Source organism: Syngnathoides biaculeatus, chromosome 19 (assembly GCF_019802595.1).
Source record: "Syngnathoides biaculeatus isolate LvHL_M chromosome 19, ASM1980259v1, whole genome shotgun sequence".
Lineage (NCBI taxonomy): Eukaryota > Metazoa > Chordata > Actinopteri > Syngnathiformes > Syngnathidae > Syngnathoides > Syngnathoides biaculeatus.
This window is the reverse complement of record NC_084658.1, coordinates 18,018,101-18,041,523: the sequence shown is the minus strand read 5'-3', so window position 1 is coordinate 18,041,523 and position 23,423 is coordinate 18,018,101. Positions and strand designations below refer to the sequence as shown.

Here is a 23,423-nt window from a genome sequence, read left to right as displayed (position 1 = left end):
AAAGGGTTTTCAAATCCCTTTCCAATGATAGAATATATGTCACACCTAATATTCGGCATGTTTTTGCTGAAAATAATCAAGTGGCTTATCAGGATGATTGGGTTGTAATGTCTTTTAAGTGGCGCATTAATTTTTTTAGCATCATGCTGTCCGCTGCCAACAGTTTTTTTTCCTTTCCTCGTCTCCTACTGTAGTCACAGTGAAGCCAAATGCTACATACACTTCGTCATATTTCCTCGTCTTAGTTTTCGGGTGACTTTCTTTTGTCTCATTGTCTTTGTCTCTCTCTGCCTTTCTTTTAATCCCTGTTGAAAAAAATCATGTTGTTTCTTATGGGTTTGTTTAAATGTACTTCAGGTCGCCTGCTTGTTGCAATAAAAAAACGTGACACTATAGACACTAATACTCCCTGTGGACACTCTGACAATGAGAGCGCCACTGCCAACTATTGTAGTGGCTGTGCAATTACACTTTAGTCTAGTCTGAAAAAAAAAGCATGTTCCCTGGAGTCATACATGTCCCCCCCCCCCCCCTTCACACATTACGCGGGGCGCTCCCCACTATTTGAGAAGCACTGTTGTAGGTTAATGTGAGTGCGAATAGTTTTTCATTCCGTTGGCAACCACTTCAGTGTGTAGAACGTGCTAGGGTAGGCACAGCCACAACACTCATAAGGATAAGTTGCTCGGACAATAGATGGAAGGATGGATTATTATTATGATGGCGTGAATGCTGAAGAGATTTTATTCATTTATCAAAAAAATCCATCGCTGTGTTGTTTTGTATTTGTCATCTTGAGTGAAACTCTCACATAGGCTGATGTCAAAGCTAACACTAGCAGACATCAATGTCCTGCTATTTCGCTGCAATTCAGAAGAACAAGAGGATGGTGGAGGCTGTTATAATATTCCAGGATGGGGAACCTTCAAATATGCAGGCCTGCAAGGTAAGTGATATTGGAGTGCAGTAAATCCTTCCACATTCTTGATACGACATCTTCTGATTCACCTTATGAACAGATATTTTCAGATAGATAATTTATTTTTCATTGGAGTTATCATGATTGTCAATTAGTCAGAGATTTTGCTATACGCTAACAGCTCGGGACCATAGTGAGGGTTGGAAAGTCGATCGACTGGAAAATTGAGAGCTTCTCTTTTCGATTTTACTCCCTCTTTACCACAGCAGACCGATACAAAGTCTACATCACTGCAGATCCTGGACCAAGCCGCCTGTCGAACTGCGGCTCCATTATTTCCTCACTTGTGAACAAGACCGGAAGATACCTGAACTCCTCCACTTGGGGGAGGATTTCATCTCCGACCTTGAGAGTGCCACTACCCTTTTCTGACAGAGGACCATGGTATCAGATTTGGAGGTGATTTTTCTCATCCCATCCGCGTCACGCTCTGCTGTGAAATACTCTTGTGAGAGTTTGAGGACGCTGCTTGATGAAGTCAACAGAACCACATCACCTAAAAAAAGCAGAGATGCAATTCTGAGGTCACCGAACCGGACCCCTTCTACACCTTGGCTGTCCGTTGCGATTCTGTCCATTAATGTTATGAATAGAATCCGTGACAGGGACAGCCATGGTGCAGTCTAAAACTCACCGTAAATATGTCTGACTTACTGCCTACAATGTGGACCAAACTGTGACACCAGTCATATAGGAACCTGCCAGGTTTACTCAACCAATGACAGTTTGAAGTACGATATCATAGATTACATGAGTAGTGTGCTGGGTTCACGCAACCTAGGACATTTAAAGTACGATTTTCTCTCAAGGAAGGAAGACAAGAGGAACTTTTGCTCGCAAGGAGAACGTAAAGGATGTGTACAGTTACAATCTCTTGGCCGTTCTGGCCACATTAAGCACATTAAGCATGAGAAAGAGCATTAAAAGCAAAACAAGAGAGCAAATATGAGAACTTTATGCACAATTAATCCAACATTTCTCTCCTGTTTATCTATTATCTGCTCAAATTCTCTAATCACCTAAAATAGTCACTTTGCTATAATTTCAACTATCCATTCATCTTTATGATAAAGAACATGATTACACTGAGAGGAAAAATATTTGGTTTATGCATTGTCGTCATAACAGCCAGGATCTGGAAACACATCAGGCAAGTCAGATGGAATACTCTCTTCATCACGATCTGTCCCAAGCAAATCTGCACCATTTTGTTCTCCATGGGTGAGATTGCTGTGGTAAATATTCTGCTTCGGAGAGACCCCAGACAGGGAATACAGCAAAATACACACAAGGTCAAAATTGCTGCGAAAACCGCAAATAGAAATTAAAATAGATGAGATGAGAGCTTTATATCTGTCAAACACTCATCCAATTGTCTCACATGTAGGTGTCAACACTAAATGCTCCTTCATCTTGCAGGCCTTCTCGAGCCCTGGTCAGACTTCTATCAGCAGCTGTATTGTTCGGAATGAAGGTGCAATGTTGTTCCCCAAAGAGAGCGCAGACACCACTTTTTCAGCCAGGATCATGTCCACGGCTGTTCGGTTTTTGGTAAATAAGTAGCTGTGAGTTGTTCATGCACAGCCTCAAAACCGAGTCCCATTTCCCAATTTTGGACACTGTAGTGGATGTAGTTTATTCTCTCCACGTTCTTGTTGGTTGTACAACAGCAACAGAGTAAAGACTTGAATCCTTTTGCCACTTGGTCAGACAAATTATACTCATTTGGAACACCACGAGGAACACAAATGGCGTCAGTTTATGTTGGATTGTTGTCCTCTTGCCAGACAGCTGCTTTTTTGCCAATGCCAACTGCTTGGGTAAAATGGCATGTACAGCAGAAGTTAGTTCATAAGCAGACACTGGGTGAATGGATAACAGTAGTAGCAAGGTTTCAGAGCAGAGTATCCAGTCACATTTCTAAGTCATTTATCGCCACACCGCCACCAGATGTCACTGCACCACAATAGTTTGAACAAAATATCAACTTCAAACATAGTTTTACACGTTAACGCTGACTGGTTTCCCAGTTTACTTTCTTTCCCTTATAATTAAATGCATGTAAAAATTCTTGGTGGCAACATCCGTAGAAAACAATGGATATACTGAATCCCATTGCTTGCACTCACCATGAGAAACTGTTTTGGTCATTAATTCTGTGGTACAGTTATCAGGTAATAATGCGGGAATGACTTGCAACAACAGTCTTGGACTCATGCAAACTACGTAATATTTTCATGAAGCTTTTACTCGTTCTTCCACCATAAAAATCCACTGATTATTTTGTCCTGAAACTCCTGGAGCTACCTGAAACCAATCGTCCATAGTGACGTCTTCAGCTATTAGGATACTTCCACCTTTAGTAGACGTCCGAAGTGGCATTCCAGGTTTTGCTCGATTTCCATAACACAATGCTACGTCAAATTGAGGGCCCCTTCCGCTAGTCTAGGCCCATTACCTTATAGGAAGGCATACTGGTTGGTTTGATTGCTACTTCAAAATTAGACTCCTGCTAGTTTTATTCATGCTAAACTTCTCTCTGTGGTATCGCGCTGGGTCTAGTGACCAGCTGGACCAATAATCACTAGTCTCGCTAATGAGATGTCCCCATCCAACATCAAAAACGTTGCTTACCATTCGTATTCTACTCCCCAGTTTTGCCCATTATCCTCTGCTACATAAGTAAGTACAGAGTGAGGAATTATAATTAAGGCAGTTTGATTATGTGGAGAAAAAAACAGCAATCCAATGTCTAGTCTGGATACTATGTCCATAGTTTTCGTCTGTCATTTCTCTTTTAGTACAGTCTAATGTTTTTGACCCAGGTGGTTTCATAGCTGTAATTCTAGTACTGTGTATGTGTACAGGTTGTCCTCATAGGTACCACACAAACAGGAAAAGTAGAATAGTTGTCAACGTCGCCATCCAACACATAATAGCAGAATTTTACCATTTCGTCGCCATTATGATAGTGGACTCACTCCCTTAAATGTGTTGGGCAGGTTGTTTTCTTCACTGGGTTGAGATGACATCACTCTAAATACCACTGCCTCCTTTGTAACCGGACTTACAGCACCCTTAGCAGTGCGAGTGAGAGCAACTATCTTACAAATAGCCAACAAAACAAATAGTCTTTATTATTAACAATGGTTTCACAATCAAGAACCTCCTTACAATAAGACAAATGTAACCACGTCGATCTTTCTGCTATTTTTACAGCTGTAGGGGTTGTCAGGAGTACTTGATATGGACCTTCCCACTTGAGTGAATATGCCCATGTCGATCTTTCTGCTATTTTTACAGCTGTAGGGGTTGTTAGGGGTACTTGATATGGACCTTCCCACTTGGGTGAATACCAGTCTTCTTCTTCTTCTTCTTTTCCTTTCGGCTTGTCCCGTTAGGGGTCGCCACAGCGTGTCATCTTTTGCCATCTTAGCCTATCTCCTGCATCTTCCTCTCTAACCCCAACTGCCCTCATGTCTTCCCGCACCACATCCATAAACCTTCTCTTTGGTCTTCCTCTCGCTCTTTTGCCTGGGAGCTCCATCCTCAGCATCCTTCTACCAATATACTCACTCTCTCGCCTCTGAACATGTCCAAACCATCGAAGTCTGCTCTCTCGAATCTTGTCTCCAAAACATCCAGTTTGGCTGTCCCTCTAATGAGCTCATTTCTAATCCTATCCAACCTGGTCACTCCGAGCGAGAACCTCAACATCTTCATTTCTGCCACCTCCAGTTCAGATTCCTGTTGTTTCTTCAGTGCCACTGTCTCTAATCCGTACATCATGGCCGGCCTCACCACTGTTTTGTAAACTTTGCCCTTCATCCTAGCAGACACTCTTCTGTCACATAACACACCAGACACCTTTCGCCAGCTGTTCCAACCTGCTTGGACCCGTTTCTTCACTTCCTGACCACACTCTCCATTGCTCTGTATTGTTGACCCCAAGTATTTGAAGTCGTCCACCCTCGCTATCTCTTCTCCCTGTAGCCTCACTCTTCCCCCTCTACTTTTCTCATTCACGCACATATATTCTGTTTTACTTCGGCTAATCTTCATTCCTCTCCTTTCCAGTGCATGTCTCCATCTTTCCAATTGTTCCTCTGGATGCTCCCTGCTTTCACTGCATATGACAATATCATCTGCGAACATCATGGTCCAAGGGGATTCCAGTCTAACCTTATCTGTCAGCCTATCCATTACCACTGCAAACAGGAAGGGGCTCAGAGCTGATCCCTGATGCAGTCCCACCTCCACCTTAAATTCCTCTGTCACACCTAAGGCACACCTCACCATTGTTCTGCTGCCATCATACATGTCCTGTACTATTTTAACATACTTCTCTGCCACACCAGACTTACGCATGCAGTACCACAGTTCCTCTCTTGGTACTCTGTCATAGGCTTTCTCTAGATCCACAAAGACACAATGTAGCTCCTTCTGACCTTCTCTGTACTTTTCCACGAGCATCCTCAAGGCAAATAATGCATCTGTGGTACTCTTTCTAGGCATGAAACCATACTGTTGCTCGCAGATACTTACTTCTGTCCTGAGTCTAGCCTCCACTACTCTTTCCCATAACTTCATTGTGTGGCTCATCAACTTTATTCCTCTATAGTTCCCACAGCTCTGAACATCCCCTTTGTTCTTAAAAATGGGAACTAGAACACTTTTCCTCCATTCTTCGGGCATCTTTTCGCCCGCGAGTATTCTGTTGAATAAGTTGGTCAAAAACTCCACAGCCATCTCTCCAAATTGCTTCCATACCTCTACCGGTATGTCATCAGGACCAACTGCTTTTCCATTTTTCATCCTTTGTAGTGCCTTTCTGACTTCCCCCTTGGTAATCATTGCCACTTCCTCGTCCTTCACACTTGCCTCTTCAACTCTTCCTTCTCTCTCATTTTCTTCATTCATCAACTTCTCAAAGTATTCTTTCCATCTATTTAGCACACTACCGGCACCAGTCAACACATTTCCATCTCTATCCTTAATCACCCTTACCTGCTGCACATCCTTCCCATCTCTATCCCTCTGTCTGGCCAACCTGTAGAGATCCTTTTCTCCTTCTTTCGTGTCCAACCTGGTGTACATGTCTTCATATGCCTCTTGTTTAGCCTTTGCCACCTCTACCTCTGCCCTACGTCGCATCTCGATGTACTCCTTTCGCCTCTCCTCAGTCCTCTCAGTATCCCACTTCTTCTTCGCTCATCTCTTTCCTTGTATGACTCCTTGTATTTTGGGGTTCCACCACCAAGTCTCCTTCTCCCCTTTCCTACCAAACGACACACAAAGTACTCTCCTGCCTGTCTCTCTGATTACCTTGACTGTCGTTGTCCAGTCTTCCGGGAGCTTCTGCTTTCCATTGAGAACCTGTCTTACCTCTTTCCGAAAGGCCGCACAACATTCTTCCTTTTCTCAGCTTCCACCACATGGTTCTCTGCTCTACCTTTGTCTTCTTAATCTTCCTACCCACCACCAGAGTCATCCTACACGCTACCATCCTATGCTGTCGACCTACACTCTCCCCTACCACTACTTTACATTCAGTAACCTCTTTCAGATTACATCATCTGCACAAAATATAATCCACCTGCGTGCTTCTACCTCCGCTCTTGTAGGTCACTATATGTTCCTCCCTCTTCTGAAAATAAGTGTTCACTACAGCCATCTCCATCCTTTTTGCAAAGTCCACCACCATCTGTCCCTCGAAGTTCCTTTCCTGGATGCTGTACTTACCCATCACTTCTTCATCGCCCCTGTTTCCTTTACCAATATGTCCATTACAATCTGCACCAATCACAACTCTCTCGCTGTCTGGGATGCTCAGAACTACTTCATCTAGTTCCTTCCAGAATTTCTCTTTCTACTCTAGGTCACATCCTACCTGTGGTGCTTAGCCGCTAACCACATTATACATAACACCCTCAATTTCAAATTTTAGTCTCATCACTCGATCTGATACTCTTTTCACCTCCAAGACATTCTTAGCCAGCTCTTCCTTTAAAATAACCCCTACTCCATTTCTCTTCCCATCTACTCCGTGGTAGAATAATTTAAACCCTGCTCCCAAACTTCTAGCCTTACTACCTTTCCACCTGCTCTCTTGGATGCACAGAAAATCAACCTTTCTCCTAATCATCATGTCAACCAACTCCTGAGCTTTTCCTGTCATAGTCCCAACATTCAAAGTCCCTACACTCAGTTGTAGGCTCTGTGCATTCCTCTTTTTCTTCTGACGCTGGATCCGGTTTCCTCCTCTTCTTTGTCTTCGACCCACAGTAGCTGAATTCCCACCGACGCCCTGCAGGTTAGCAGTGCCGGGGGCGGGCGTTGTTAACCCGGGCCACGACCGATCCGGTATGGGATTCTTTAGATGAACGCTCATATTTGTTTGGCACAGTTTTTACGCCGGATGCCCTTCCTGACACAACCCTCTGCATTTATCCGGGCTTGGGACCGGCCTACAGATTGCACTGGTTTGTGCCCCCATAGGGCTGCATTGGGTGAATACCAGTGCTTCTTCTTAATGCTTCTCACCAAGACCCACTGTTCTGGTTCCACCAAAGTGGTGTCATGTTAACCTCAATATGTTGGGATGTTTTGTTGGAAAAAGTTGAGAATGCATCTATTATGACCAAGCAATACTTTTTCCCTTCATTTTGACTTGGGTTCTGTCTAGTGCAAGTCAAGCATGCGCTACAAATTTTTTTTGTATATGTTGATTTACCTGTCCTACCATCCCTTCTGTTGAGATATGCGTTAGCCCATGGCTCAATATAGCAGCCTATATATATATATATATATATATATATATATATATATATATATTTTTTTTTTTTTTTGGCGTAGGATAGGGTTATTGTTTGGTCATGCATAGATGTCATTTTTTAGTATGGCCCATTTTTCTTACATGCTACCTGTTCCGCTATCGGACTCTGTTGCATTTCTTTTAGCGTGTCTTTTTCTAGATTTGTAGCTGTGTCATTTATCATTATTTGAGTTTCTCGATGCAGTTTTCTTTGCTGTTTTATCCGTGAAAGCATTTTCCAATGAAATCATCTTTGTTTGATGTATTTGGAAAGCATTTGCATACAGCAACTGTTTTTGGCAGTTGTATTGCACTTAGTAATTCAACTAACAATTTTACGTGTTACTTTTTTCCTGTGGATGAAATCAAATCAAATCTAATCAAAGCTTTTGCTTTTTGCCATTTTCTCTGCCAATTCTTGGCAGTCGCGTTTTCTTCCGTCCTCCAGAAGTGGTAGCAATGGTGCTGGGTTGAGAGTTGTTCATCTTTCTATTTTGACGTGGTTGTGACAACAGCGTCGCTGGGCATGCGAGGTCTCTGTCTAGCGATAGAAATGTTATGTTTGTCTATTAAGAAGAAGCAAGAGCAATGCCTAGACTGTGGAGGAACATGCGCCACCAGAGGGTGGAGCAAAACAATTGGTGCACTCACCTCCACAGCCATTGATGCCGCTAAGACTGGTCTCCCACAGTGAGGAAGTTCACACGCTATTCTGTCTAATTTGGATGAAAAATTAGCCATCAATTTCATTTTATTTCCATGTCTTTTCGTCAAAACTGAGGTCAAAAAATGACCATTACAATCGACCATTTTATAAAAGGTGTGATCATAATTTGGCATGGCTGTGCTTAACATTAAAGCTTGTTTTATATCGCAGAGTGCCTTCTCAGCTTCTTCCTTCCATTTCAACAATTATGTCATCTTTAAGTCTTCCTACATCATCCAGCGGGCTGGAAACCAGGCCCAGAAAGGGTCTTTAGACTCAGAAGGAATCTGCCGTGGCTATAGTCTTTTTGGTATTCAATACACCCCCTGGAAACCTCAGGTGTCCTGGGATCCAGCTCAAGGGACCAAGATAAAGTGCTACTGACGCCAAAATCATGAAATTTAGTATGTTGTTCACCCCAAAAAAAATCAGCCAGAATAGAATCATCCGTTTGTTCAGAGCACGTCAGAATGTTGCCGTATATTGATTATTATTATTTTTTTTTATACTCTCGCACCATGAAAAATCTGTGGACTGTGTGTGGTTGAAGAAGAAACTATAAATGACGTATTTTGCAGTCAACTTCCGTACTTCCTTACCAGGGCGGCAGGGCTATGTGAGCCCCTGCTGTTTGAACACACCCTCCGGTCCCCCTTCTTAAAAAAGCAGGACTACCACCCCAGTCTGCCAATCCAGAGGCACGGTCCCCGATGTCCACGCAACGTTGCAGAGGTGTGTTAACCAGCACAGCCCCACAACATCCAGAGCCTTGAGCAACTCTGGGCAAAACAATCTACCCATGGCCTTGCCACCAAGGAGCTTTTTAACCACCTTGGTGACCCCAACCCCAGAGATAGGAGCCCGCCTCAGAGAGCCCAGATTCAGCTTTTTCATTGGAAGTTATCTCAGTGGAATTGAGCAGGTTTTCAAAGTATTTTCCCCACCGGCTCACACACAACCTCCTGAGTCGGGGTCAGCAGCGCTCCATCCACACTATACACAATGTTGACAGTGCACTGCTTCCTCATCCAGAGATGCCGGATGGTGGACCAGAATTTCTTTGAAGCAGTCTTGAAATCTTTCTTCATGGCCTCATTGAATTCCTCTCATGACCGTGTGTTTGCATCAGCTACACCATAGCTACATTGCACTTTTCCAACTGGTACCCATAAGCTGCCTTGGGAGATAGGGTTCCTTCTTCAGCTTGCCTCACTGTTCTCCAACATCTTTGAGAATTGACACCACGACAGGCACCACTCACTCTACGGCCACAGCTCTGGGTGGCTTTCTCAGTAATAGAAGCGCGGAACATAGTCTATTCGAACTCAGTGCTCCTTGCCACCCCTGGAAAGTGAGCAAAATTTTGTTGGAGATGAATTAAAACTCCTTCTTACGGGATTCTGCCAGCTGTTCCCAGCAGACCCTCACAATACATTTGGCCTTGCCACGTCCGACCGGAACCCCACCACCATTGTAGCCAACTCACCACCAGGTGGTGACCATTTGACAGCTCTGTCCCTCTTTTTACCCAAGTCTCCAAGACATGTGGCTGCAAGTCCGATGACACGACCACAGTCGATCATCAAACTGCGACCTAGGGTGTCCTGGTGCCAAGTGCAATGTGGGCACCCTCATGCTTCAATAGGGTGTTCATTATGGAGAACCCATGATAAGCACAGACGTCAGGTAAGCGAACACCGCTCGGGTTCTGATTGGGGGACCATTCTTTCCAATCACAGCCTTCCATGTCTCATTGTAATTGACCCCTCCGTGGATATTGCGCAATCCACGTCACTGACCAATCAGAGGCCAGAGATCTGCATAAACCAAAGCCCGTTTTTGCTCCCGCCATTTTTTCAGACAACATTGCATGGTCCAGTATAGGTTTAGTTAGCGTTTTATCGCACATTTGGGTTATTTAACAAAAAATATGGTTAAGAGGTGTAGTCACGGACTTTGTAATAGTGACGACGGGTATCCTGAAAGGCTAGTTGGTGGAATTCAATTCGTACCCTTTCCAAAACCGAAGACCCAGTACGAAAAATGCCTTCGATGGATCAAACTTTGTGGAAGACCGCATCATCAACTAAATCCATCTAATATCAACCGGAACACATATGTTTGCACGAAGGTATGCCCTACATTTGATTTTCAATACATGTCTCGTATAAATGAATTTGAAGTTCTTCGCTAGCATAACACTGCTGCGTGTGAAAGATTGACACACTGACTATCTAGTCAGAACGTGTTGACCTTACACGCTGGGCTCTTCGAGAGAGAGAGAGAGAGAGAGAGAGAGATATGAGATGAGATTCCATGTCCCTAGAGCCACCTCAACAGACCATCAACCACAAAAGCATCTACTACTGGACCAGTGTGACATTCGGCCAAGCAAGCTGGGACAATGCACGGGTTGAAATAAAAAGTTTCTTGTCATTTTCCCTAAATTTTACACACCTAAAAAGAGCTCAGACAAAGTCTTAAGTGACAAGTTAGTATGATTTTGAACACTGTAATTTAAGTAACGCAGTTGTTGACACCATCATCTTCTTTCCTCTTCTTCAATGCTAAGTCGATTGGAGACGACGCGAAAATACGTCTTATAGCACGACGCCCAGAGTTTTGTCCGATAACATGAAACATTTAGAAGGTGATAATAAATGAAGATACGTAGAAAAATGAGAAACACTTGGCATAGAGGACCCATATTTAAGGCCGAAGTCGCCGATAAGAAATTAGACCATGACCCCGCTTCCGGTAGTCTTGGACAACTGGATCTACACATGTATCTGGTGAGTAAGTCGTTGAGATTTACATGGAAGAGGTTGAAAGCGTAGAAAAGTCTGGATGCATACAAATACTTCGTTGTTGGATCGGTTCTTAATCAAGGATAAATTACACATAGTGATGGAGCCACTCAGATTTTTTTCAATACAAATACAAATATTTAAATAAATGACCCCTGATTTTACACAAACTTGCAATCATTAACTTTAATTGGGGGAAAAAAAAAGACAACGAGTTGGTTCCTCAATACACAAAGCGTGTTGTGGTCACACGTTAAACTTTGGTAAACTTCTCCCTGATATCTTTTTAAATATGCATTGTTCTCAATGAGTCCAATGCGTATTTAAAAAATGAAAATAAAGTGCTGCGATAGGCTTCAGCCCCCATACATGAACGCACATTGCGGCCACGCGTTGAACTTCGGTAAACCTCTGTTTGACCAATGTTTTTTCTTTTTTTAAATACGCATTGGACTTATTTGAGAACAATGCATATTAGAAAAAAGGAAAGAGGTTTACCAAAGATTAACGTGTGGCCGCAACACGCTTCGTGTACGTTGTAGACGACTCGCTTATTTTTTTTTTTTTTTTTTTTTTTTTTTAAACGCATTTTTCTCAAATGAGCCAAATTGGCATGATGAATACTTCTTGGGAATCTGAGATTGAGAAAAATAATTCCTACCTGAAGTGAAGTCGTGTGTATTTGGTTGGGCACCATCCATCACGTTTGATTGCCGAAATCCATCATCTTTTCTTGTCTTTTCAGCTGGTATTTCATAGAATGATTTCTTTGAATATCTCTCTCGTCTGTTGTAACAATGAACAGCACAACAAGTCTCGGGCATTGTGAATATTCTGCTTCAGTTCAATGTCCCCCACACTGTCGAGCAGCTCTTTTTGACCAGCAATATGGCGTTGTGAAATGTTGATATCACGTGCACAAGCTCTGTACATGCGACATAGAATATTAGTCTTAATTAATCCCACAATGGGGAAACCCTATTGTTATCAGTTCATAAATAATGTGGTTTTGTCAATGCAGGTGTAATGTCAGTTTTGGCTGATATTCGTGCCAACAATGACCTTGGGCATCCGGTCTGTTCTAACCTCAGACAAGGAGACTGGTTAATGGACTATATCGCCAATAGACTGATACATAGAGAAGGACCTCTGGCACAGGTAAAGCCTTAACAGCCTTAAAAGGGCTTCATATATGCATGAACATGAGAGACAAAGAAAAAGAATTACTCCCATTAAAATCCTCTGTGGCACGGTTGAGGACCTGGAAAACATTGGCCTCACAGTTCTGATGATCTGGGTTCAGTCCCAGCCCTCCCTGTGTGGAGTTTGCATGTTCTCCCCGTGCCTGTGTGGGTTTTCTCCGGCACTCCGGTTTCCTCCCACATCCCCAAAACATGCAACATTAATTGGACACTCTAAATTACCCCTAGGTGTGATTGTGAGTGCAGCTGTATGTCTTGATGTGCCCTGTGACTGGGTTGCAACTAGTTCATGGTGTACCTTGCGTCCTGCCCGTTGACAGCTGGGATAGGCTCCAGCACTCCCATGACCCTTGTGAGGATAAGCGGCTAAGAAAAGGGATGGATGGCTGGATGGATGGATGGATTGATAAAATCCTCTCAGTAAAATCTGACTTGTGTAATTGAAAAATCATCATGACTATGATTTGTCTTCAGGTTGGACAATGGCTGGAGGCAATGTTTACTTATCTGAAGCACATCCCACGTTATCTTATCCCCTGTTACTTTGATGCAATCCTTGTATCCACTTTCACCACAGCTCTGGATGCAACTTACAAACTCATGTCAAGGTAGTTGTTTTGTAATCATGCAACTTTGAAGTCTATTTTATATGATTATTAAATCAAAAAATAACCTCAAGTCTAAGTATATTTTATGTTTTATTTTTCAGTTTCATTCAGAGTGGCTCTAGCTTTGTACGACACTTGGCTTTGGGTTCTCTTCAGATGTGTGGTGTCGGACGCTACCCTGGTCTTCCTTCTCTTTCAGTCAAAATTGCGAATGTTCCATATTGCGTCAGCTCAATAACTGGACAGAAGGAGCAGTGCTGCGTAACAGTGGCTGCAGGTCACCAAACTATTAACGCATGAAAATTTTCCCAAACAAAATCTAGTATTATTAAAAAAATTACATTTTGTTCCTACTAGCACTGATTCAAATCTGTTTTAGGTCTTCCCCATTTCTGTACTGGAATTTTTCGTTGCTGGGGCAGAGATACTTTTATTGCTCTCAGAGGACTGATGCTGTTGACTGGGAGACACACTGAAGCCCGGTATGCATTTGTGTGTGCGTGCATGTGTGATTCCTGCATCACATGATATTGTTTTCTGAACATATAAAGTAATTGAAAAATCAATGTGTCCTTCTGCTGTGTCCTTAGAAACATCATCTTGGCATTCGCAGGGACATTACGTCATGGTTTGATCCCAAACCTGTTGGGAGAGGGTCGTTTCGCCAGATACAATTGCCGTGATGCTGTATGGTGGTGGCTGCAGTGCCTCCAGGTAGGAGAAAACTGAAATGTACTTATAAAGGCATACTACAGGTGGGTTTAAGGGATTGAAGTTCACAAATACAATTCCACTTTTTTGGACAGACAAAAGGTCTTAGTGTACATTACACTAGTTAAAAATCAAAACTTTAAAGAGACCCATAAATTTCTTCATGATTTTAATACAGTAGGCAAGGCAAGTTTGTTGGTATAGCACAATTCAACAACAAGGTGAGGAAAAGTGCTTTAGAAAGACATCCATCCATCCAATCTTCTACCACTTTTCCGGGTCAGGTCGTGGGATACCCAGACTTCCCTTTCCCCAGCCACGTCATCTAGCTCTTCCAGAGGATCCCGAGGCATTCCCAGGCCAGCCGAGAGACATAATCTCTCCAGCGTTGTCCAGTGTCTTTGTGTCTTGTCAGGGTCTTTTTCCGGTGGGACACCTCACCCATGAGTTGTCCGAAAGGCATCCAGATCAGATGTCCCTCCAACCTCCTCTGCCTCTTATCAATTCAGAGAGCAGCGGCTTTACACTGAGCCCCTCCCGGATGACCGAGCTTCTCATGCTATCTATAAGGGAGAGCCCAGACACCCTGCGGAGGAATTGAAGGTTTAGGGGCAGGGTTTAAATTATTTTATCATGGAGTAGATGGGAAGAGAAATAGAGTAGGGGTTATTTTACAGGAAGAGTGTGGTAAGAATGTCTTGGAGGTCAAAAGAGTACTTCGAGTATCAAGAGATTTTGTGATTAGGCTGAAACTTGAAATCATGTGATTTGCGGCTATACCCTACTGGAAGGATGTGACCTTGAGGTGAAAGAGAAATTCTGGAAGGAACTAGATAAGACACAGAGAGAGTTTTGTCTCTTGTTCTTTGTTCTTGTTGCTTTGTTGTTGTTTGTTCTGAATGTCATACCAGGGCAGCAACGATTGCCAGAGAAAAATGCCATGTGTGTTTTTACATACTTGGCCAATAAAGCTGATTCTGATTCTGATTGGTGCAGACATGTTGGTGAAGGAAACATGATGAGAAATTAATAGACATCCAGAAAGGGAACTTTAGGGACAGATGGTGGAGGACTTTACAAAAAGAACAGAAATGGCAGGAGTGAACACTTTTTCCAGAAGAGGGAGGAACATAGGCAAGACAAGAGTGGAAGTAGAAGCACGGAGGTGGATTACATTTTGTGCAGACGATGTAATCTGAAGCTGGTTACCGAGTCTAAAGTATTGGTAGGGGAGAGTTTAGCTCGACAGCATAGGATGGTAGTGATAGAGATGAAAAAGTGTTGACTGGTGCCAGTCGTGTGCTAAAAAGATGGAAAGAATACTTTGAGAAGTTGATGAAAAAGAGAAATGAGAGAGAGGGAAGAGTACACTTTGATGGACCAGGAAGTGGCAATGATTAGTAAAGGTGAAGTGAGAAAGGCACTATAGAGGATGGAAAATGGAAAGGCCGTTGGTCCTGATGACATACCTCTCGAGGTATGGAAGCAATTTGGAAAGGTGGCTGTGGAGTTCTTGACCAACTTGTTCAGCAGAATAGTAGCAGGTGAGATGATACCCGAAGAATGGAAGAAAAGTGTGCTTTTTCCCATGAACAAAGGTGATTTTCAAAATTGTACAAACTACAGCGGAATAAAGTACATGAGCCACACAATGAAGTTATGGGAAAGTGTAGGGGATGCTAGACTCAGGACAGAAGTATCTGTGAGCAACAGTCTGGTTTCGTGCCTATGAAGAGTACTAAAGATTAATTATTTGCCCTAAGTATGTGAGTGGAAATCTACAAGAAGGTCAGAAGGAGCCACATTGTGTCCATTTATCCAGAGATAGCCTATGAGCCTAAGTCTGATGTGGTGCAGAAATATGTTCGAATAGTACAGCACACGTATGAGGGCAGCAGAACATTGATGAGGTGTCCCATAGATGTGACTGACTAATTTAAGATGGAGGTGCGACTGAATCAGGGATCAGCTTTGAGCCCCTTCCTGCTTTGGATATGCTGACAGATGTGGTTAGACTGGAATACAGTTGGACCATGATGTTCACAGATGACATTGTGAACAATTCGAAACATTCCGGCATGCACTGGAAAGGAGAGGAATGAAGATTAGGTGAAGTAAAACAGAATGTCTGTGAATGAGAAGGGTGGATTGGGAAGAGTGAGGCTCCAGGGAGAAGCTATAGCGAGGGTGGAACAGCTGGTGGAAGGTGCCTGGCGTGTTATGTGACAGAAGAGTCTCCGCTAAGATGAATGTGAAAGTTTATAAAACCGTGGTGAGGCCAGCCTTGATGTACGGATTTGAGATGGTGGCACTGAGGATGGAGCTCCCGGTTAAAAGGGCAAGAGGAAAAGCAAAGAGAAGGTTGATGGATATTGTGAGGGAAGACATGAGGGCTGTTGGTGTTTGAGAGGAAGATGCAGGAGATAGACTTACATGGAAAAACATGGCGCTCAGTAGGGACCTGTAATCATCATTGTGCTCCTTCCCGATGTTTTTGGTTGCTTCAATGTTAAGAATATATGCGTAATCTGATAAAAACAAGAGCATCTATTCATCTCCCTTGCTTTTGCCTAACATCATGTGCGTCATTTTCATATAAGTTGATCCGTAATGGTAAAGACATGGCAAACTTAAATTACGTTTTGGAGTTCCAACATGGTGACACGGTGAACAACTGGTTAGAGCATCTGCCTCAGAATTCTGACAACCAGGGTTCAAATCCTGGACCTGCCTGTGTGGAGTTCACATGTTTCCCCGTGCCTGTGTAGTTTTTTTCACTCCAGTTTTCTTCCATATCCCAAAAACATGCAGTAATTGGCCTGTAAACATGATTGTGACTGTGACTGGTTGTTTGTTGTTATGTGCCCTGCGATTGTGTGGCAACCAGTTCAGGGTGTACCCTTTCTCCTGCCCGAAGATAGCTGGGTAGACTCCCGTGACCCTTGTGAGGATAAGCGACTCAAATAATGGATGGATTTGCAACATGTTTAAAAACTGAATATGCTCATTACATTTTTGGATTTATGGGATTCTTCTTCAATTTACTAAAATACATTTTCCATGGGGCGGCACGGTGAATCAGTTGGTAAAGCGTTGGCCTTACAGTTCTGAGGTCCCACACCCGCCTGTGTGGAGTTTGCATGTTCTCCCCGTGCCTGCCTGGGTTGGGGTGGTAGAACCGATTAGGCTATTCACATGTAAAATATGTTTCTACTCATAAAAACTTGACGTTACTCATTGACTTTTAGAGCAGATTAATTTCGTAAGTAGCGGTACCACTGTATTGTAAAACTGGGGTTGGCAGCATTAAAAATAAATCCAAATTTGATTTTTTTTTTTTTTTTGATTACGTTTACTCTGTTGCGTGTGAATTTAAACTAAAATCCCCAAACTCAAACTAGCAAAATATGACAAAGCAGTTGTATTGTGTTTAAGACAATTTAATCACACACACAACAACACAACACAAAAATGAAATAATCAACACAGAATAGAAGTTCAAAGACCGAATAGTTGAGCCAAGCTATGAATAGTCACCAGAGTTGAACAACCAGGCAAATGTTCTTTCCAGTGAATATTCCAAGTTAACAAATGTCCAAATATTTACAAGAATGAAAGGGAGAATGCAGTGTGGCATGTACTTGTCTACTTGTCGAAAGAGTGTTGGTAAGAAGTTCTGTTGACGGTCTTTCTCACTCTTCTTATATAGGCACCTCTCGGAACATTCCAGAATTCCACATCACAAAAGAATCGCATCATAGTAAAAAAAATATGCATAAATATATATATATATATAAATACATAAAAGTAAGAAAGGAAAATAAAAATACACACATAACATCTTATTGATCAAATTATCTGAAAATGTCCCATACCTGTACTTTTTAGGATTACGTCAGCCATGTTCCCCAAGGGTGTTGTATCCTCCAGTTTCCTGTCACACGCATGTACCCAACTGATGATAGTGAGCCCTGTACACCAGGAGAAGTGGTATGTACATCCATGTATTATCATTTGCCACCTCCCAAAATTACTGTCGAGCAAAAACATCTAAATCTAAAAACTTTCAACCATACAACAATATCATAATTAATTATGTATTGAGATATTCAGTGTTTGTGTACAGGAGCAGCCTCTGTATGATGTGATTCAAGAGATTTTGCAACGCCACCTCGATGGAATTTCCTTCAGAGAGCGAGATGCTGGACCCAAGATAGACATGAACATGAGAGACGAAGGTGTGTGTCTTCCATCAGCAAGAGAGAGGCAGAGCGATAGCTCTTCACAGGTCTCATGCACTGCTGATCTTACAAGAGGTTTCTGCAGTGTTGATCAGTGTTGCTCATACTGTCGATCATTGTGTTGACCGCTGCACAATTGATCATTGATGCCGGTTCCTGAACTGATGATCTTTGTGTCGGTCAAGCATGTTGACTCTGTCATGCTGTTTGCTTGGCATCCAGCAGGTTTCCTGAGATGCTATTCAGTTCATCTAACACGAGTTTGACAGACTATGACTCGGGCCTTTAGTGATTCGATCCCCTAATGGCAGGGTTCTTGGGGAGTCAGAGATGTGATGTAGTGTGGTTGCATGGGTGTAGGCTGTTATTGTATTCATTTTATGCAGATTGCCATTGTGGTTGTTTTGGATTCTACTTGAAGGCAAGATCCCCTGTAGTTGGTGATAGTTTTCTGACACGACACTGCCACAATCATATGCAGAAAAATGGTTCTACAGCCTATCTGCATAACATGGTTAATTTCTTTTTTCTTCTTACTTGCTTGTGCAGGACATAGCAGTTAGCAGTGAACCACATCATTTTATAGAACTTGTACAACATTATAGGATGTCAATTGTGGTTAATATTTTCAAAAGTTTAAAATCCATCTAATGCATTTTTGTTTTCAAACAAATCTTGTTTCAAGGTTTAATTTCTGCAGTCCAAGCAGTCCTGTAATTCCAGTTTTGCTTCATTGGGCCACTCTATCAAAGTTTTTGCATAGGCTTTGCAGGTTTTTTCCTTTATCTTGCACTCAGGGAGATACAAATACGTGATTAAATAACCCCAAAGCTGCTCAGGGGACATAGCAATATACCTCTTTCAGAGTAGTGTAGTAGTGATCCACTGTTATTCTCCCTGGTGGTACAGTACACATTCTGATTATATTTGGAGGCTCATGATTGTGTTTTGATCTGTCAAACCCCCCCTAAGTAATGAGTGATTCTGGGTGATTTTGTTCCACTCCAGTTCCCTAACTACCTGGAGTTCACAGTGCCACAGTAATCAACATAATAACCAAGAGTAACGACGACACAATCTTCATTTTCACAATTAAGGCGCAATTGGGTGTCCTTCACCCATATAACATGTGCCACTCATGCCTTTTTCCTCCATACGGTGGAGGACTTGGATGTCATACATCCAGCGAGCTCAACCAGGGCCCAGCAAGCCCACTTAGTGATTGATCCACCACAGCTTTTCTTTTTCCGATCAAAGCAGATGCTCCAGTATATTGGCTATTGTGTAAAAATATTTTTCTGACACCCATAAGTAAGGAAGCAATCTTGTCTTTGTGTAATTTTATTACAAAAAGAAAGAAAAGTCTTTGCTAAGAGAGGAAACGGTACAGGTCTTACCAGTTGTCACCCCTTACTGAAGTCCTGACTAAAAGGCCCTTCATTGTATTAAAGTGAGAGAGACCGTGAAAAACAAAACAAACAAAAAAAATATTGATGTCCAGCTATACCAGGTTTTACACACATGGAGCCAGTAAAACAACATAATGATAAAGGATCTAGGGACAAGCGTTATGAACAGCATGATCGGGAGAGCTGGAAGCCACAAAAGAACAAAACCTGTGAAAAGTTGAAGGTAGGACTAATAGATATATTTGATATATATGAACTACTTAAAATTTCCAACACATCTGTTTTTCACTGTTACAGGAGTGCGTTTAGTGAATTGGCTAATGGTTGACTTGGGATTTAGGATATTTGTCAGATAGCCTTAGCAAGTGCTTTTTCAGATGAATGTACTATGCACTTCTGCTTTTGTTGTAGTTGTGGATACCCTTGCATTTTTTTATTTTTAACGTTTAACATTTAGGAAAAAGGAACGACAAACCTTTTATTAATCTCAATAATCGTGAAGAGGGTTAATGCTACACATTAAATATCACAGTTCCCGATATGCAGAGGTGGTACTGAATAAACCTAGATGCACAGCACTGAAATTTTAGAAGGAATTTAATAGAATATAAATCAAAACATAACTACAAACTAATGAGAAAAAAAAGAAAAACAGGGGTACGAAAATGGAAAAGAGGATGTGTGTTTGTCTGCTGGGTTAGGATAAATGTGTATTAGCGTTCAAGGCAGTTAGTCCGCGCGGGAGGAACAACGTTGAGGTTTCATGGAAAGATAGTAATTTCACATTAATTATTACACACTGGTGTTGCCCCCTGTAGCAAGCATTGCATTGTGTGACTTCGGGCCGCAGATGGAGTAGTCTTCCTCCGGACCTCAGGAGCACGAAACGAATTTTGGTTGAAGCTGGAAAAATAATGGCAAAGAAAAAAATAATAAAAGAAACATGGGAAAAGTTCTTGTCCCATTAAGGTGCATGTGTAATTTTCCTGTCAGTTAAACTCATGGTGAACTGAGCTCTGGCGCTCAGTCAGGTGCGTACGGGGCCAGCAGGGAATGCTAGTAGTTGTACACTTCAGCTACGCCGAACGGTCGTAGCTTGGAAAGGAGATGGAGGTGCGTCGCCAGCTTTTGCGATTGAAAAACGGCTTGGCTTGTGGCAGGTGCTCGTGCACGTGTTGCCGCTGACTGCATCATGGACAACAAAGGAAGGGAGACGGGTTTGGCTGCAGCCGGCTGGCTGGTAGGTTGCCACCAGTACCCAAAAAGAGAACAACAGACGCCTAAACAACAAAAGAGCGTGAAATAAAAGAGAAAAGAGTCATAGTTTAAATATGCCGATGGCGGTTCCAAAGGGAGGATGGGCAACTGGGAGCTGGGAGACCACACCCATGGTGGCACAAATGTACCATGTCAAGTTTAAAATCCATCCATCCATTTTCTTTGCCGCTTCTCCTCATGAGGGTCACGGGGAGTGCTGGAGCCTATCCCAGCTGTCAAAGGGCAGGAGGCGGGGTACACCCTGAACTGGTTGCCAGACAATTGGAGGGCACATAGGCACAAACAGCCACACTCACAATCATACCTAGGAGCAATATAGAGTGTCCAATAAATGTTGTATGATTCTGGGATGTAAGAGGAAACCGGAGTGCGCTCAAACAGGTGGGGCCGGGATCGAACCCGGGTCCTCAGAACTGTGAGGCCAACACTTCATCAGTTGATCCACTGTGCTGCCCAAGTTTAAAATCATAAAATAAAAAAAATAAAAAACATTGTTGGTGGCACGCAAATAATAATTGTTTAACTTTGGCGCTGGTACATCAGTCGCTGCCTTTTGAAAATCACATTTGACGCTGATTTAAGTAAAAATTAAGCCACAATTCTCAAAATCTGTTATTCAAAAACAAGTTTAAAAAGCTTATAAAGTTCACACACTAACACAATGATCAAGACATTTGTTAAGAATATTTTTGCAGTGTTCATGGAATATTACAATCTTTTCTTTTGACACAGTTGAATTTAGCTGGGATAGGCTCCAACACTCACTTGTGATGATAAGCAGCTTGGAAAATGGATGGATGGATGGATGGATGGATGGATGGATGGATGGATGGATGGATGACACAGGTCACACTGAGTTTGCGGTTTCTCTCAACGCCAGTGGGTAGTGCCTTCTGTCCATGTTCCTTGAATTATGATTAGGTTGAGGTCTCTTTGATGTCTTCTCAGCCTTTTGCTTAGTCTAGATTGGTGGGACCTTTGGGAGTTCAGACTCAGTTTTCAGGGCATGTCCACAAAACACAGTTGTTATAAAAGTGGATGGAATTTGATTAAGTACAGATATCGATTAAAAAGGTTGATGACAGTAGGCTACCTAATGTTTAGGAATTCTTCCCGTGTGCAGTTGACATGCATAGGCTGTTAAAAAAACGAATATCTAAAAACAAATGCAAATTTATAGTAAACACTACACTGAAACAACAGCGGAACCATGTCAGTGTGTTCTTTTTCCTTCTAGGTTTCAATGTGGCGATTTATGTGGATCCTGCAACAGGCTTTGTCCATGGAGGAAACCGTTTTAACTGTGGCACTTGGATGGATAAAATGGGAGAGAGTGAGCGTGCAAGAAACAAAGGCATACCTGCTACTCCCAGGTAACACAGAAATTCTTATTACATGTGAATTTGCTAAGAAAAAAATCTTCCTATTAGAAAAATAGATTAGTTTGTATTAGATATTAGATTTAAAAAAAAATATTTCCTAGCATATTGACTGATTACCTTTTCTAATGATTTAACTTGTGTATTTTAAGTGCAAAGGTAAACACATGATGACAGCTCTTGTTTGAAAAAGTGAAATGGTTGACTGTATGCTGAAAACAATATTTCTAGACTTATTAGAGTGAAGGTTTCTGTTGTAACCCAAAATGAGGACAAACATCAGATTTAAAAGTAGAATTCACTTAATTTTCACTGCTGCTGCCATTTCTTAGTCACCATTGTTGCTGTTGTTTGGTCAAGTGTGGCTTCCGCTATTACAGCGCTGTTCATTTGAAAGTGCCCCCTACCACTGTTGCCTCTGAGGTGCACAACTGCGCAATTGCGCTTTCATTGCACACTCTCAGCGCACAAGAAAATCTATGTAGCGCTGTGAACGCACTGCAAATGAATTATATATATATACACACACAGTCATATACATTCATACATATACAGTGACTCACATTTGACGAGCGCGACGGCACAAATCTGCACAGTCGAGCACGAAAAATCACGTGCATAAAATTTGTTCCTAGTAGAAAAAATAGATATTGTAAGACGTTGCTTATTTTGTGTAGCCTTGACATTAATGTATGTGTTTATTTCATAAACGTTAGCTAAACAAGTCTGCTCCTAAACAATCAGTCATCACCCGCAAACAGAAAATGCAAGTTAACCATACTGAGCATGTCTGGAAGTGATGCCACAAGCACATATTCAGAGCTTCTTCACGTATTCCAAGCGCATTTGCGTTGAAAGTCATCAGTATAATGAGCCATGCAAAAGGAAATGCAGTTCCACCAGGGGTGCTTAATGCGCCGTTTGCAAGGAAGTTTTGGTTGATCGTGTGACGGCGTGCCCCCACCCAAAAAAAAAAAAAAAAAGACTTTCGACTATCTCCTCGTCGCATGATTCAGGTGTGGCCAATACGTCGAGCGCACACACATAAAGGTGCGTTCTAGCAAGCCGGCCTCCTATTTACGGCTGTCGCGACGATGCTCGCGTACACCCCCCAACCTCCCACCTACCCCGCTAACTATAATAAGTATGAGATTGTGATTGACTTTGACTTGACTAAGTTCCAACGGTCATTTTCCTCATGGTACGCGTTAAGTAATAAGTATTTGAATACCCTGCTATACTGCAAGTTCTCCCACTTAGAAATCATGGAGGGGTCTGAAATTGCGATA

General features: G+C 42.4%; 1 protein-coding gene across 1 annotated transcript; it reads left to right on the top strand.

The window, feature by feature from the left end:
• Positions 1–865: 865 nt before the first annotated feature.
• LOC133493058 (glycogen debranching enzyme-like) lies at positions 866–22,132 on the top strand. The gene is made up of 9 exons (XM_061805994.1): positions 866–946; positions 12,328–12,464; positions 12,983–13,116; positions 13,218–13,393; positions 13,496–13,598; positions 13,707–13,830; positions 17,716–17,817; positions 17,954–18,065; positions 21,993–22,132. Exons 2-9 carry the CDS (start codon positions 12,333–12,335, stop codon positions 22,130–22,132), a joined length of 1,023 nt encoding a protein of 340 aa, XP_061661978.1. The 5' UTR covers positions 866–946; positions 12,328–12,332.
• The last annotated feature ends 1,291 nt before the right edge of the window (positions 22,133–23,423 follow it).

Bases quoted from the DNA above. Each gene is read 5' to 3' on its own strand.
- LOC133493058 (XM_061805994.1), top strand. From the start codon at position 12,333: ATGTCAGTTTTGGCTGATATTCGTGCCAACAATGACCTTGGGCATCCG. The intron at 13,831-17,715 runs GTAGGAGAAAAC...TGTACTTTTTAG, and splicing joins GGTGGCTGCAGTGCCTCCAG to GATTACGTCAGCCATGTTCC. The intron at 18,066-21,992 runs GTGTGTGTCTTC...TTTTCCTTCTAG, and splicing joins CATGAACATGAGAGACGAAG to GTTTCAATGTGGCGATTTAT.